At 37.2% G+C, this 17,588-nt stretch overlaps 1 protein-coding gene across 3 annotated transcripts in view; it reads right to left on the bottom strand.

The window, feature by feature from the left end:
- Positions 1 to 3,552: 3,552 nt before the first annotated feature.
- LOC134359480 (voltage-dependent calcium channel subunit alpha-2/delta-1) overlaps positions 3,553 to 17,588 on the bottom strand; it is a 761,998-nt gene continuing 747,962 nt past the window's right edge. For all 3 annotated transcript variants that reach the window (XM_063072791.1, XM_063072789.1, XM_063072790.1), the window contains one exon: positions 3,553 to 11,189. In XM_063072791.1, coding sequence (XP_062928861.1) covers positions 11,073 to 11,189 — 117 coding nt within the window. In that variant the 3' untranslated portion in view covers positions 3,553 to 11,072. The remainder of the gene's footprint in view (positions 11,190 to 17,588) is intronic.

Genomic DNA, 17,588 nt, shown 5'->3' with positions numbered 1-17,588 from the left:
TATCATTGAAGTTAGACTAACTGGCTTATAATTTCCATTGTTTCTGCCTCCCTCCCTTCTTGGGGACTGGAGTGACATTTGCAATTTTCCAGTCCTCCAGAACCATTCCAGAATGTAGTGTTTCTTTGAAGATCTCTACAAATGTATCCACAATCTCTTCAGCCATCTCTTTCAAAACCCTTGGGTGTAGTCCATCTGGTCCAGGTGATTATCTCCCTTTCAGCTTCACAAGCATCTTCTCCTTAGAAATAGCAACTACACTTACTTCTACCCCTTAAAATTCTCATACTTCTGGCAACCTGTTAGTATCTTTCACAGTGAAGGCTGACACAAAATACTTTAATATTTTAAAAGCAAAATAGACAAACACAAAAAATTTAAAGCAATCACTTGAACACAATCATTTTGCTCAGAAACTTAAAAATGTTTAGAAGTAGCTAAATTAATAAAAAAAAAACTCTCTGTCTTGTGTAATTTCAACTCTATTGATATCAATGGGGAACAGGATCATTATTTGGAAGAGTATGGCAAGTGTTCAGTTCCTCAGAGTATTCCAGCAGTACTAGGCAAATAAGCAGCAAGTCACCGACAGTACCTTCTGGATGTGTTCATTCACACGTCCTCACACAGAAATCCAAAGTTGCTGCGAGTTGCAGGTTGCGCTAGAAATTGGTATGAATAATGGCAAATTTTGCCAATTTTGCCTTCATTATCAAGTGCTTTATGGATGAAGTAAAATCCTTTTCTTTTTTGTTGATGCTGCACATCTAACGTTCATCTGATACTTCATTATTTTGAGACCTCATAGCTTCATGCAAAAACTACAATGCCTTCATTTCTCATACAGTCCGCTCTCAAAGTAAAAGAAAAAGCTTTCACAAATTCAGCATGGTGAAGCATTTTAATGATTTAACTGATAAATCTTTTATTCTGAATATATTTGCACAAGAATAAAGTAACACAACATTTCTAAGATTATAAACTTTTTTTAAACAATATTGTACAAATTTATACAAAATTTCTTTCAGGCTTGTCAGGTTCCACAAAACGTTCAGAAAGCACACGAAGACCATAAATAAAACAATCCATTAAAGCAGGACCTGGGCACTCTGCACTATGGTCAACAACAGCACGATTCCCTTCATTCACATTGTAAGACAGCTTTGCAATTTGCAACCCAGTAAGGCTACAGGGCTAGATGATTTTGGGGGAAAAAAAGCTATTTAAACCTCATATAAACACGCACAAACAGCAGCACTGCTCTTCACCAATTCATCTAACAGCATAAGCTTTAAAGAAAAATCAACACCAAATTGTACATGTGAAAGGGTCTTCAAAAATTCACAGTTCAAGCATAACAAAAGCTGTTTCGTTGAAAATATGTTCAAAACCAAACTGTCTACGAACTGGCTAAGTTGTGGATGCAACAATTCTGTTTTAATTTCTTGCAATGAATCTGAAATTTTGATTTTTAAAAATCAACTATTAGACTAGAGTGTCATCTGTTTTCCTATTCACAGTTCTGGCTATGTAATCTCAAATTTGTGGATGAATACGTATTATGCATTATGCTTCTTCCTCTGTTTACCATGTGACAGTGGAGGATTAATGAGAAATGAAAACAAAAAGGATATTGAATGATACTGTCAAAATAGTTAGTTAAATTGTGGTCAGTGTCCAGTTTAGCCATCAATTGAAGAATGTACGCTCATTTAGAAACATAGAAAACATACAGCACAATACAGTCCCTTCGGCCCACAAAGCTGTGCCGAACATGTCCCTACCTCAGAACTACCTAGGCTTTAGCCATAGCCCTCTATTCTTTTAAGCTCCATGTAGCCATCTAGGAGTCTCTTAAAAGACCCTATTGTTTCCGCCTCCACCACCGTCACCAGCAGCCCATTCCACGCACTCACCACTCTCTGCGTAAAAAACTTATCCTGACATCTCCTCTGTACCTATTTCCAAGCACCTTAAAACTATGCCCTCTCGTACTAACCATTTCAGCCCTGGAGAAAAGCCTCTGCCTATCCACGTGATCAATGCCTCTCATTACCTTGTACACCTCTATAAAGTCACCTCTCATCCTCCATCGCTACAAGGAGAAAAGGCCGAGTTCACTCAACCTATTCTCATAAGGCATGCTCCCCAATCCAGGCAATATCCTTGTAAACCTCCTCTGCACCCTTGCTATGGTTTCCACATCCTTCCTATAGTGAGGCGAGTAGAATTGAGCACAGTACTCCAAGTAGGGTCTGACCTGCTCCATTACCTCTCGGCTCTTAAACTCAGTTCTCACTTCTATTTACTGAGGGACTCAGTCAATTCTTTGAGCTAATACAAACTTTGTCAATTTAGTTTATTGGGATAAACTAAATGAATAATTCCATTAACTAAAAAAAAATCAGCTCAAAAGAGAGACATCAGAGTGGAAAGCCCAATAGTGTTTAAAGAAATGCTTATGAGAAGAGTGGAAAAATCTTAATACTGTCAAAATATGCCCTTTGTTTAATATTTGGATTATTTCTACAGAATATCCACTAGGGGAGCTCAATCTTGCTAATACTTAAGATAGAGAAATGATCACATTTGGGAATCTATAAACCAGTTAAGGTCACAAGTTACGGTCAAATTTTAGGATCATTCTCTGAACCTTTATATACTCACTAAAGAGGTTGGAGACACAAAAGAAACATCAGAAGCTGGAATCTGGAGCGAAATATAAACTGCTCAAGGAACTCAATGGGACATGCAGTAGCTCAGAACGCAAAGATTGGGTTATGACCTGCAGTTTGTTTATTTGTTCACTGAAGAGTTATGAAGTATTATGAATATGGCTTTTGGGAAAAGGAATCACGACCCATTAGTCCAAAATACTGGATGAAGACAGCTCTGTCAACATTGTCATAAGCTTACTGAAAACGGTATACAAAGTGCTACTCACTAATCTACTAAATGAACTTTGGTAGGATTGGAAAACAATTTCTGGATAAACTAGGGAAATTTTACAAAGACAAAGGGCTTCTCTAAATAGAGTGCGTGCAGTAAAAATTACGAGAGGAATCTTCAGCATCCTGTGTTTGGTTGGCTGCCTTTCATATCTATATCAATGACCCGTATGAGGTTATTTGGGGGAACTGTTCATGTGTTCATGGTTGGGGAAAACTTTAGGCAAATGCTAGAGCCTTGAATACAAGATAAAATTGCTTCAATGAGATTTAAATATGGTGGGGAGATGGCCATGGTGACAATGAATTACTAGAGCTAGCACCAGGGCTCTGAGCTGCTCAATAATGTTACAATACATGCAAGTAATAATTCTCAACTGGTGCTGTGGGACAATGACAAAGACAAAAACGAAAAATGAAATATGGTTTTTCATCTCAAATGATCCAATACGAATAATATTTTCACAAAACTAAATTGAAATGTCAAAACAAGTCTGCTATTGCACTTGATAGGAAGGGAGATTTAATTTTGAAAAGAAACTCTAAGAAATATAAATTGGTCTCTTTCCAAAAATGTGCCATGTAGAGGGAACGTAAACAGGCCTGCTTTAACCTCTAAAACTGGCAGCAAGAGAAACAAGAAATGGGAACTTCGTAAGGAATCTTGCTCATCACAGAGAATGCTCTGATAATTCAAGCCTTTGTTATTGCCTGCGATACCCATGTGATGAAACTGGATCTACGGTATATGTGGAAGCTTATCATTCTAACAGAGAATGTCAAAACTAATTGAACTCTGTTAAAATAAAAGAGGATTCAGAAAAAAGGTTATAAAGAATGAATCCAGCATTGTGGAATAAATTCTTGTCATTGGCAAAGGAGACGGAGCAAATTCTGACTTCAACCTCATTTTATACTCACATTAGGGGAATCAGACTCAAACTTTTGGAATTCTTAAGCCACAACAAACAAGAATTACATAATTGCTTCATTTTCACTTTACAGGAGGAACATTTGATGAAATAAACGTTTTGAGAAACAACACCTATTCCAAATTCATATTTGGAACCCATTCACTTGACATTGATATGAGGTCTGACTATGTATTCTGACCGCCAGTATTAACTTGTTTCTTTGTTCAAGAAGAGAATCTGATTTTAATTGGAAGAACTGGTCACTTTCTGCAAAGCTGGATTGTCAGGAAATGAAAACCAGGAAAGGAACATCAGCAGCAAACAGTTACTATGGAAGGGAACAGATTGCCAATGCCATTCTGAGGGCTGTGTGCAGCACGAGAGTAAAACAAGAACTTTGCCAAAATCAGCATCTTATGAAAACCCTGCTTATCTGAATAGATTAGTAAAATATAATAAAGAGCAACCAGGGAAAGGGAGTACTCAGAGTAAACAACACCCATGATTAGAATTAAACAAATAAAAGAATTAGAAGATAATATTTGACAATTTAAAATTTATAGCTCCCAAGAGGAACCCTCTCTGCTAAGATTAACTTGAGTGGAATAATTTACCTTGCTATCACAGTCAAACTAAGCATAACATACACAAGCTTAGCCAAAGCCCATATTTGATTTTCAAATTAATGGTAATCACATTGATATTACTCAGACCTTTATATTAAGGCTTTCCTTTTATTGGCTGACACTGGATTAAAAGGGTTTAATAATATGTTATTCTTAACATCACTATTAATTGAAATGCATGGAGTTTTACAGCTCATGGTCTACCAGAAAGTGATTTCAATCAAAGAATTTGTACATTCAAAGACTGCACAACTCATCTTTATCATCTTATATCATCTTGTCATACCTTGCTACCTCTTCAAATTCCTTTGCACATCTTGCCGTGTCAGAACCAGATACCCGGGAAACCTAAAATTGTGAAGGCAATTCAAATAATCCTCAATTTAATATCAGAAGAATTTACAAAATTTACAGGAATTATTTAATGGCACTGTGCCAAATTCTGCCAAACACTTATGTGCACTTTCTATCAGAAATACCTCTTCCTGAACCTTCACTATGGAAACAAATTACTAAAATAAAAAAAAGTTTTGAACTCATGTATGCAGACCCTTCTATCATGATTGGCACTGTTCCCACTAAGCTGTGCCACACTTCCATACGTATAGCCTTTGTTCCCAAGCTGCTGGAATTGGATGCAACTAGAAAAAGTTTATGAACTGTGAAAGAATTGTGAAATGTGACAGATTTTCTTTGCTGTATTGCAATGCATGAACCCCACAATTAATAAGTAAAATCAAAAGTATGTGATTTTTCAAATTTCATTCTAAATATTCATAGTATGCCTGTTATAAATTTCAGGTGCAGTTTTCAGGCTGTGTAAAAATTTCCAGCTCAGTGTAATGGTTGGTCCAGCAGCTGTAAATAAAATCAGCGGGGATATTGGTGATTGGCCATTCTTTATGAAAGGAAATGGGGAATTTTCTGTGGGCTAGTTGTGTGGTGTGAGTATTTGTGACAAAGTAGGTATAATTTAGAAAGTGATTCATAAAAGCAGGTTGCAACAAAAAAAAATTGTACTTCCTAGCAGATACTCTTTTGGTATTTTCCAAATGATGTGCAGACTGTTTTAGCATCTTTTTCCGATTGTTAAAAAATGTTAAAGGCAGTATTTCTGAACAAGGTTGGAGCTGCTAATGAGCTAACACTACAATTGCATAGACAACTGATAGTTTCCTTGGGTGTATTGCCTTTTTATTCAAATTATAATGGTGCATGTTAATGAAGCCAACCCAATGTAATTACTGACCTCTGTACAAAATCCCCAATATAAAGAACAACGTAGGTATATTTGGTGAGACAATGTAACACTAACACAAATTAACCTAGTCTATTTTGGATTGGGTAAAAGCTGGTATTCAGTCTAGTTTTGGCTCTTGAGCAACATACACAAAAAGCTAGAGTAACTCAGCAGCTCAGACAGCATCTTGATTCTCTGGAAGTGCAGTACTATGCATCAGTTTGCTGCAGGTATCCATTGCCTTGATTTGGGAAGAAATACAAAATGGAATGGTATTACAGGGGATTATCATTCCTTGAAGCAGATAATTAATATCACCAGTGATGGATGGGGGTCAAAATATTTGCTACTGAGTATGAGATAAAAATATTAATTTAGTTTTGGTCTTTTCCAGGTTGACAAGGTGTAATGAGTGGTATGCTGCAGGAATCAGCTTTCAAGCTTCATCCCTTTTACATTAAAAACTTGGACGAGAGCATCAATGGTTGCTAAGTTTGTTGATAACACAAAGGTTAGTATGAAAGAAAGTAGCTGAAAAAATATAAATCTTTTAATGGATGTAGGTGAGTGAACTGAGTTGGCAAAGGGTCGGCACAACATTATGGGCCAAAGGGCCTGTACTGTGCTGTGCTGTTCTATATGTTCTACAGATCTGGCAAATGGAGTATAAAGTGTGCAGCTGTAAAGTTGTCCATTTTAGCAGGAAAATGCAAGAAAAAGTATACTATCTAAATAATAAGAGATTAGACAGCTCTGAGATGCAGGGGAATATATGTGAACATGGGCATGATTTACAAAAGGCTAGTATGGCAGGCAGAAATGAAGAAAGATACCTGATTAATTAAGAAGTTCTGATAAATGATCCTGGCCTGAAATGCCAACAGTTTGTTCCCCTCCATAGATGCTGCCTGACTTGCTGAAATAATGAGAACATAGAGCAGTTCAGCATGGTACTGGCCCTTCGGCCCATCACATTGGGCCAACATTTTTCTTTCATTCACCATTAGTTCCTCTAGCATTATGTATTGTAAGGGCAAATGGACAGAAAAAATAGGTAGGTTTTCCTTCAGTTACTAGGGCATTGACGAGACCACATCAGGTGTACCGTGCATAGTGCTAGTCTCATTACTTAAAGGAAGGTGGAAATTTGTAGAGAGCAGTTCCGGGAAGGTTTACTGCATTGATATCTGAAATGGGTGAGCTGTCAAGTAAGGTTAGATAGGATAGATAATTCAATTGAAACAAAGATACTGAGCACCTAAAGCAGTTCAAAAGTAGGGTATGTTGAAAAGAGGAACATATTTGAGAGACTGAGTGACCTACTTCCACATCTAATTGTTTTATCAGTTGCAATATTCTCAAGTAGCTCAAAGGCTTGATCTTTCAAGGTTAAAAGGACAGGAGCTAATATTATTCAAAGATTATGCATTCTGGGATGGAAAACTAGAGTACGGTGTTTAATTAGCTAAGCTTTATTCTTCTTTAATGTAGTAATTAAAGGTAATACAACCCATGAACTGGCCCTGTCACTGCAAGTATAAATATATGAAGCTTCACCAATGTGACAACAGAATAAAAAAGTTTGAAAGATGTCCAAAAATGATGGCTAAGAGGAAAAAGCCACACAATGTGAAAATATATATTTGAAGTATACATGTCCTGTGAATAGGAAAAGAGTAACTTTATCAAATTTGGATAATTCACAACCATTCAGGATCATTGCACGCAGCCCATTTAAGTGCCTCACATCAGTAATGAACGACCCTTTTGTCTTCACAGTTTAACTATACAATATCTGAAGTGAATTATACATTCACTCTGATCAGAGGATTATAGGAATCACAAACGCCTTTGCAATTGCTTTGAGGCAAGATCTCAGGCAAATATTGATTCAGATCCTTTGAATCAGACTCTTCATTGAATTCAATTAACTTGCAGGATTGCAGCGATCATGAAAAGGCTTGAAAAACATTTACGTATCAATCCAGCGCTTCAAGCAAGTAAATAAGAACAAAAGCAATATTCTAACCATTCTTTGCGATTGACTGTAGATGCATCTAATCCAGTTTTCCCTACAATAAGTCATCGTGCTAGCCCCAGCCAACAAGCTGTAGAATTCAATACAATTGAATAATTAATCATCCTTGTTTTATAATTCCACTCCATTTTGAAACTTAATCATCTAAAGAAGTTAATTTGCTTTAGAAAATCAGATGCGTCTGGGTTGGCAAAGAACAGTGTAAATGGTTTCCCTTATCTCTTATAAATTAGCTTTTGGCATTGGATATGTGAATTTGGGAGATGGGCATGTCCATCCTAAATGATGGTAAAATACTTTCTTTGCAGTTCAGGTCTTGACTAATTTTCAGAATCCTAAATTGCTTTTGGTTCAGTGTTCAGGACATAATTTACAGTTTAACTGATCTCCAGTATCTCCATGTAAGGTAATGAGTGGCCAAATTTGATGCTTTATCGAGAGTTTTAAAATTTTGAGTGAAGATTACAAAAAGTAATATTTCGAAATAATGAGAAATTAATATTGTTTTTCAATTCTTATAATACAAATGAAACCAAGATTAATGAACTGGCTAGAATTTCTTTGATGTACAAAAGTATCCATTTAAGGTGCCAAATTTTCATGGCTGCTCATAGCTGGATGTTTTGACCTTGCTGCCACCTGCACCCTCCTCATTTGTAAACTTTATCAGCAGTGTTGGCCAGATGGCAAAAAAATAATCAACCCTGCTAAAGCAGCATTTTAATCAGAATATGATAGCATATGATCTCATATTTATACCGATCAATTCAACAGGGATACTTGCATTGACCTCAGAGGGAGCTTCAAGACACAGCCTCAATATAACAGAAAGTAAATGTGAGGGTGAATTATTTGAGGATGTTCATGCTTGCCTGTTAAGAGAGATTACAGAAAGGTGAGGTTATTTACTCAACCTATTAAAAATAGGATACGCTTCCAAAAGTGATAAATATTGGTATTAGTTTTTTTTATTTTACATGCTGCTTGCATTATACTAGTGGCTCACTGGTGAGTTAGGTACCCAGCTGTAAGTAACGCCACCATTTGAACATGTGGCCAGTGGATTATACTGCCTGGGCAGAGATACAAAATGTATATAAATTACACTTGTTTTAGCTTTTGGGAGATCAAAATCTGCCTACAATTAGAATAGTTTCTGTAGTCCACTGGTTAACCCGTTACCCTGACTGTGAGGTAATGGGCTGGTCACATGCCGCTGTGACAATTTCATAAGTCCCAAATCTGACACAGAATTTTGCACAGCCTACTATCAGATCACTAAATATGGATGCTGTAGACTTTTTTAAAAAATGCCATGGAAAATATTCTGGGTCATTTAAAAGGAAAGCAATAAAAGTAGAGTTAATGAAGTCCTCTGTTAATTTGATGTTGCAGCAAGAAATGCCAACAACTTAAGGCGTGCAGGCAAAAGGGTCATAGAAAGTTGTGGACTGCACTTAAAGTCAGCTTCCTCAGGCAAAGGCTCTGAACCATAGTGATTTTAACCAGCTGCACAGTAAAACTATCTTCCTCTTACCCAAAGTATATTAAATACTGTTCCTGTATAGAATTAATATTTTATTACTTACATACCATGAAATACTGAATCGTCTTGCAAATATTTTACAGTAGACCTCTGTTTGAATGAAAATAGATGGCCCAAACAACCAAAAAGTTGCAATGATTTGCAGCCATCTTAGTTTTTTTTACTGATGCAGTTTAAATTCATTCGACGTACTCATTATTTCAGGAAAGTCCTTCCTTTCCACATTCCCTGGATATCTGATGTTGGCAGAGCAATCATTCCATGTTAATATAAATACATTGGAGTTATGAATAAATGAGAAAAAAATTACATAAAAGAACCTGTATATTCTCAATAAAGGCTCCACAAACATGTACTGAAGATCCTTAGTATTACCCCAAAGCTCTGTTCAACTTGAAGGCACAACCTTTTGTGTTTTGTTGTCATCGTAATATCCAGGGTTGTTTAACTGCACCTTAATTGATTAGTAAATAAAATTTCTACCAGATTCTGTACGAATTCCCAAATTACACATCCTTATTTGACATGTCTGCTATTACTAAATTTCCCTATAGAATTAAACATCTTCCATACATCAACTTTATCTGTTTTTCAATAAATTCTAATTTCATTTGCTACATTCCAACTATGATGGGAATTTTCCTGTAATTCAATTAAATGACTTGTATAACTCTTACTTCTCATATGTTGCAGACATTGGTCAGAAATAGATCATGAAAATCCAGCCCTCATCTTAATACTAGCCATTCAAAAGTAAATGATATCAATTTTGAGATGGCATTTGAGTATCATTCCCAATCTTCCAGCCTGTTCACTGCACTTTGAGAGGTATGTTTGACAATATTCAGTTGCTTTAAACAGTTAAATTACATATTACCTAAATTCCACATCAACAACAGTTCACTCATTCAATCGCCCTTGTACATTAACTATACTCCAATATTAAAACAAAAAAAGAGAAAATAGTAGCAGCATTTCATGCAAAAAAAGCATCAGTGTCCAAACTCAATTGCCACAATGACAGCTTTTTCATTCACAAGCCTTAACACAATTTCTTGTGTGGGGTACAACAATCATTATGCATTTGCTTCAGCAGACATGAAAGGCATCAAGCATAGAATTATGGCTTAATGATAGGGAAGAAGAGGGTAACAGGCATCCTTTGGTAACAGAATAGCAAACAATAACATAATAGTATAAGCCATAGAATAATCAGTGGACTTTGGTGTTTGAAATGGTTGCAATTACTGCTTAGTATCCAACATGGTAATGTCTAAGATTTCCGATGCCTTTTGCCATTGGGACACATGATCATATGTATATATTATCACCCCATTTAAATTATGTTAAAATTAATTACAGGCAGCTAATATAAGCCATGAACTAAGAATACCCTTCATCTTATTTCAAGAAAGCTAAACAAAATATGAACCTGATGATAAGTAAATCTAGATATTTTTAAAATCATTTGTCTCTTTGTATAAATGCATTAACGTTCCCATAGGTTGCCTGGCAGGTTTCAGTACTGACAATCCAATTTGCTACCATTGTATGAATGTTACATTTCTTTTAAACTTGACAATGGAGCACCTTAACCATTCTTCATATGGAGAATCAACAATGAATCTTTCACACAGTGATACACCAGGATATGGACATGGTCAGTCTTCTACTGCCTGGGGACAAATGTTTCCCTGGTTTAATCCAAGGCTACGGAGAGGTGGGTCTAGAAAGCTGAGATGGGTGTTCGTTCTCTGCGGTCATGATGGATAAAGCCTGGCACTGCTTAGCAGCCAGAGCAGAACAAGCTGAAAGCCTATCACGGACCATAAGGATGGGCTCAGACTAGAGCTCCCGCCACACTCAGAATCATCCTCCTGTTCCCAAGGGGAGGGAAAAGAAATACAATTAGTCACACTTCAATTTGTAGCAGCACTTGTCAGTTGATCCCTTAAGCTGAGGCAGCATCTACACACATTTCATTTTGCTTCGTTTTTGGAGCATTTTAAAACATCCGTGAGTATTACTCTGATATTCAGCATTGTAGGAATTATGATGTGTATGTTTCTTTAATGCCAAGGATAGACAACTCCATCTCTTGAAGGTAGTATCCAGCTTTGGCTACCAGCACTGGCTAAATGTGAAATTATTACAACCAACAGCCAGAATGTTTAGTACTATCAATGAAAGGTGAGTTTCCCCCCATTAACCGACAGGATTAACTTTATTTGAAACATACGATGAATTCACTGAAAATACTCAGATTTTGCCTTTCAACCACATATTCCTTACATTCCATCTGACCACCACAAGGAAAATGCACACTTGTGTAGATAAGGGAATTAAAAATTCCTATTCTCCTGACATGTGACAAACTTTCAATTCCTCTGGCATCCTATGCACTGTCTGAAAAATCATTTTGTCCTGCAAGCAATTGTGCAGGTCGATGTGCCATTCCCTATCAAACTGGTATCCACACTTAAGAAATAGCCTATGCATTAACTAAATATTTAGACTCTCAAACCAAAAAAAAACTTACAAGTAGCAAACTTTGACCTCATTTTAAAAATGGCAATTTTGGTTCAATTAAGTTTTATAATGAGACTTTGAAAGGGAGATTATCATTTACACAGAATAGACAAATCACAATGTCTCCCATATTTTACTGTTCATTTTACATTCCCCTGAGGAAGAGCAATTTCCTTTTTAATTACACAAACTACTCCAGTGAGGAGTAGTGCATTAGACATCAGGCTTCATACTTTCTATCCTGGATGACACTTCATGACCTTGAAATAGCAGAAGTAATGTTCTGAGAAAAATAAACTGGGAAGTGTGCAGAAAAGATTAATCTTTTGATTTGTTCTCCTGTGCCAAGCTAACCATGTGAGCCACAGCTGGCAAAGAGGCAAAGAGTGCTATTAAAATGATGCCAGTATAATTCCTCCATTCTTAATTTTGGTGGGGGTGGTGCTGGCTGTTTAGGCTGAGCTCTAATCAGACAGCCAAAGGTTATTATATAAATTGGGTTGCCATGATATAGGTGGTGCAAGATTGTGATGATAAGATGAATGCAAGGTGATTCTACTAAAGATGGCTGTGCACATTTATAGAATGCCTGAAATGTGCAGAAGTATGAATTAGTTTGTAGTGTTGGGTTGGTAGGAAATGGTAATGGGGCAGTTATTTCAGACCCAATAACTTCTGTGAGCTTGGCTGGTATCTGATCATTGTGGGAGACAATCAAGAGATTCCCTCCTTACGGCACACATTTTATGCCTTGCACTGTAACTTGGCCAAAAAGGTTGAAGGTAGCAGGAAGGTGAGCAGCACCTGCAGTGATTACTATGTTACCTCATTGACAAGGTTTCAAACCACATGGGAAGCACAGAACCAAATTCAGTGAAGATTAAACTGTTAGGAGGATAATTCCACTTGGTCTCCAAGGTGACAGTGACTCTGTATTTGCAGCAGATGATGCTGCACACCCAGACCACCATGCATTTGTCAGTAGGTTTTCTTGCAGCACAACACATTCATCATCTTAATTGTGGACATTCGGATCCAACAGACACAACAAATCTTGAAATCCCCTCAGATGACTGCGGGCAGCATGGTTCCAGGGTGGTCCAGGCAGTGGAATTAGTGCTTGAACACTCTAACAGTGTGATCCTCACTGATGCTGCTGTGCATGCAGTTACACACTAGGAGCAGAAGCCTCGAGGGCTCTCCTTGTCCAATAGCCATTATTTGGCTTATCATTTTGTGTTCTTGAGGACAGGAAGTGAAAAGTATTGGGTTTATGGTTACTATTGTTAAACACAGCCACAATGATAGCTTCAGTTAATTCAGCTACCAGTTCTATACCCTTCCAGCTGCCCCTATCCATTGATTTCTGCAGGACGGAATAGGATGGTAGAAATAGGCAGCAAATTCAATGGAATTCATTTCAGCTTCAAAACTGATAAGGAAGCTACATTAAGCAGATCCAACATTAAGGGCCTCCAACACGCAAGACATGTTTATTTTTCTCATTACACTATCAAAAAAGGTGCGGGTGCCTACGGACACAAATTCAGCATTTTAGGCACAGCATCTTCCCTCTGCCATCAGATTTCCGAACAGAAAATTAATGAACCTATGAATACTACCTCACTATTCTTGTCCTCTTTGTGCATTAATTGAATATTTTAATAAATATTGTAATTTATAGCATTTTTACACCTTGCACTGTACTGCTGCCACAAAAGAACAAGTTTCATGACATATGTCAATGATATTAAATTGATTCTGAGACCGGATATTAAGTGTATCCCACTGAAACAAAGCATGAATCAGAATCAGGTTTATTATCACCGGCATGTGTCATGAGATTTGTTAATTTAGCAGCAGCAGTTAAATGCAATACATAATAAAGAAGAAAAAAGCACAAAGTAAAATAATACTAGTAAAGTAAAGGCATCCGTTAGTCTTGCGAGACCGTGGATCTGCGCCTGGAAAGTCTTCACTCTCCAGGGTGCAGGTCTGAGCAAGGTTGTATGGAAGACCAGCAGTTGCCCATGCTGCAAGTCTCCCCTCTCCATGACACCAATGTTGTCCAAGGGAAGGGCATTAGGACCCATACAGCTTGGCACCAGTATCGTCGCAGAGCAATGTGTGATTAAGTGCCTTGCTCAAAGACACAACACGTTCCCTCGTCTGGGGCTCGAACTCACGACCTTCAGGTCGGTAGTCCAATGTCTTAACCACTTGGCCACGTGCCCACAAAAATAATACTATAAATAAATAAATCAATTACAGTATACAAATTTGAATAGATTAAAAATCATGCAAAAAACAAATAATATATATTTTAAAAAGTGAGGTAGTGTCCAAGGGTTCAATGTCCATTTAGGAATCGGATGGCAGAGGGGAAGAAGCTGTTCCTGAATCGCTGAGTGTGTGCCTTCAGGCTTCTGCTGAATGGCTGAGGTACAAACTATGGGGAAATCACAGGCTAGGGAAAACTGTGATGCAGTAGTATGGTGCTAGTCTGACCATTGTTTGGACACGGTTTCAAGCTCTGTTCAGAGAGAAGCAAAGATGATTTTCAATTAAAGGTCAATTCAGAACTGACATCATTTCAACAATAGTCAATCATTGCAGGGAGAGTAATAAAACATCTCTGCAATTATTTAGAAAATAATTTGAAGCAAGTTTGGATGCCAAGACAAATTAAATAACTGTCCTCATTTGTAAGACTGAATCTATTTTACACTCTTAACAAATGAGAGGAACACACTTATATTGAAATAAAATGTGATAAAATGCTGCCTAACCTTAAAAGGAAATCATTCATTCCATTTTATCTCAGCAGAATCTAGCACTTTAACATTATAGGTATCAGAACATAAAGAGATTGCTATCATAAAAGTCAAACAATTTTAAAAGGAAAATGTAATTCAAGGAAGTCAAATCAATACTACTGTTTGGTAATTTCTTAATCATTTAGATCTGCTATTAAACTGTGATTCTTTTGTCCTAAGCTTTCTATCAGAGGGCCTCAAATTCCAGTTTATGGACCCTTGATTGCTGCCCACTGCCCAAAACACACAGTATAAATAGTCTGAGTCTCCTGTCTGCGCATGCATCGAAATCCTAATCCTCAACGTAGTTATTCAGTTTAGCTGCAAACAGAGTAGACTGGATGATTTATACTTCCAAGAAATGCCAGCAGTGAGAGCCTCATTCCAGAATGGTCAAACCAACTATTCTAACACTCACTTCTGCTGTGAGGCATCCATCTGTGATACTGGTTCAGGGTTTATTTCTCCATTAGTACACCTTGATGAGCTGGGCATGCCCCAAAGATTACTTATTAGCAACAAATTTATATTTCTTTGATTGAATTTATCAGCCCTCTGACTGATTCCATAAAATCCACAGCCATGCTGGCCTTGATCTATCACAGGCATTCTCTCTACCCTATGCATAATAGATCCATTTCTCCCCCATCCTAACCCAGGAAATTGGGAGAGTGATGAGATTTAGAAGGGAAGGGTATTGTTTACAATGGCGTTTATTGGCTACATTGTATAAACACTCATAAAATTTTTAAAAATGTAGTTACCTACTCTTTTGAAAACCTCACACTGACCATAAACTAACTTCCGTCACAAACCTGCATCATCTATGCTTTTACTTTTATGTCAATAGTTTGTGATTTATTTGTACTTAACTAATACCTGCAATATTTTTTATCTATTAAGAGAACAAACTATGAAGCCTATGAAAATAAATTCAAATATATCAATAAGGAAAGCAAGAATAACATACAAGCAGTTACTTGTTCTAAGAGGAACTCAAGATGGATAACTCAGTGAAAACTTATTCTAGTTCAGAAAGGAAACTTAGTTGTAAAAACTTGCTTTGCAAAGTATCACACGAGAGTAAGTTCGCTCTGGACCACAATTATTCGTAGGGAGTTAGTTTCACGTTAATATCACACCTAAGAAGGAAACTAAAGAACAAAATCCAGTGAAAGTAACTGACCCTCCACACCACATCAAAACTTGCAGTAAAATGAAGAGAGGAGCTGACACCACGGCAGGGGCGCGACTCGTTGTGCATATAGGCTCATCCTATTAACAACGGGCAAAGTAGCAAGAAGGAAAAAAAGGGAACACAAAAAAAAAGACATAACAAGATGAGTTCATGCATTTTTTTGCTGGCTGCTGGCAGAGTTAATGCGAGCATCCACCTAGAGCAGAAAGTCACAGTGTAAATCACAAAACAGAAAATACCCCACTATTAACAAATTAAAAACACACACAATCACACGTCATCAGCAAAGACATCAAGCTTGTGAGCAACAGTGTTACTGTACTTTCAGGCACTGGATATACTGGGAAGCACTTATGCTACCTTGGTCATCATGAGAGATGAGGAATATTTGACCTTCAGCAAATTGAACCTGAGTTTATGCATAAACGCATAATGTGGATTTGTTCTGGTGACTAAATCCCCAAACATTTATGATGAAAGGTAATACAATGGCACTTTGTTTAATTGGATTTGTAAACTTCATCCTGAGGTAGCTGTACCTCATTTAGGATCTAAACAACGAAATTTTCACTTAGCATATAAATGATCATTGCTACTTTCAACTCAAAGAAAGAAGTTGTGTCTCTTCGACACTTTTAAGAATGTTTAGATAGGCACGTGAAAGTGATGGAAATGGAAGGATATGAGGGCAGAACACATTAATTTAGGTGGCTATTTGACTATCAATTTAATTGCTCTGGCACAACACTGTGAACCGAAAGGCCTGTCCTGTGCTCTACTGTTCTATGTGCTATGTTCTATACAATTCATAAATTGTATGGGTAAAAACCACTATACAGGTATTGTAAAGTTAGAAAATTCAGAACAAAGCAGAAATCATTTTAATATATGTACGCAAGCAGGTGGGGCCTCATTTTTGGCATTGTCTCAGGAAGGCAACAGAGAGGCAGCTCAGATTTTTTCTTGGTTCATTGGTTAAGAGTGTATTGGAACCTTGGTAGCTCTGAGGATGCTGTCTGCTAAAGATGTAGCTCACACAAAGAAGTGAAACAAACACAGAGAGTTGAAGGAACTCAACAGGTTAGGCTGCATCTATGGAGGGAAATAAACAGTCGACATTTCAGGCTGAGACCCCCCTCATCAGTACTTGACTCAAAAAGACAACTACACATTTCCCTCAATAGATGCTGTCTGGTCTGCTGAGTTCCTCCAGCACTTTACGTATGTTGCTGGAGATCCCCAGCATCTGCAGAATCATCTGTAACACAATAAAGTGCTCAGAGTTACAATGGTCACAAAAGGAAATAAAGGGAAAGTTGGAAATATACTCCTTCATACTAAGAATATTTATCATTGTCATGAATGCTTTTTAGACATGGATTCAATACAGTGGCATGCAAATGTTTGGGCACCCCGGTCAAAATTTCTGTTACTATGAATAACTAATCGAGTAAAAGATGAACTGATTTCCAAAAGCCAGAAGGTTAAAGATAACACATTTCTTTAATATTTTAAGCAAGAAAACTTTTTTATTTCCATCTTTTACAGTTTCAAAATAACAAAAAAAAAGAAAAGAGCCTAAAGCAAAAGTTTGGGCACCCTGCATGGCAGTACTTAATAACACCCCCTTTGGCAAGTATCACAGCTTGTAGACACTTTCTGTAGCCAGCTAAGAGTCTTTCAATTCTTGTTTGGGGGATTTTCGCCCATTCTTCCTTGCAAAAGGCTTCTAG

Source organism: Mobula hypostoma, chromosome 20 (assembly GCF_963921235.1).
Source record: "Mobula hypostoma chromosome 20, sMobHyp1.1, whole genome shotgun sequence".
Taxonomy (NCBI): domain Eukaryota; kingdom Metazoa; phylum Chordata; class Chondrichthyes; order Myliobatiformes; family Myliobatidae; genus Mobula; species Mobula hypostoma.
Note: the sequence above shows the minus strand (reverse complement) of the source record. Positions and strands in the feature narration are given on the sequence as shown.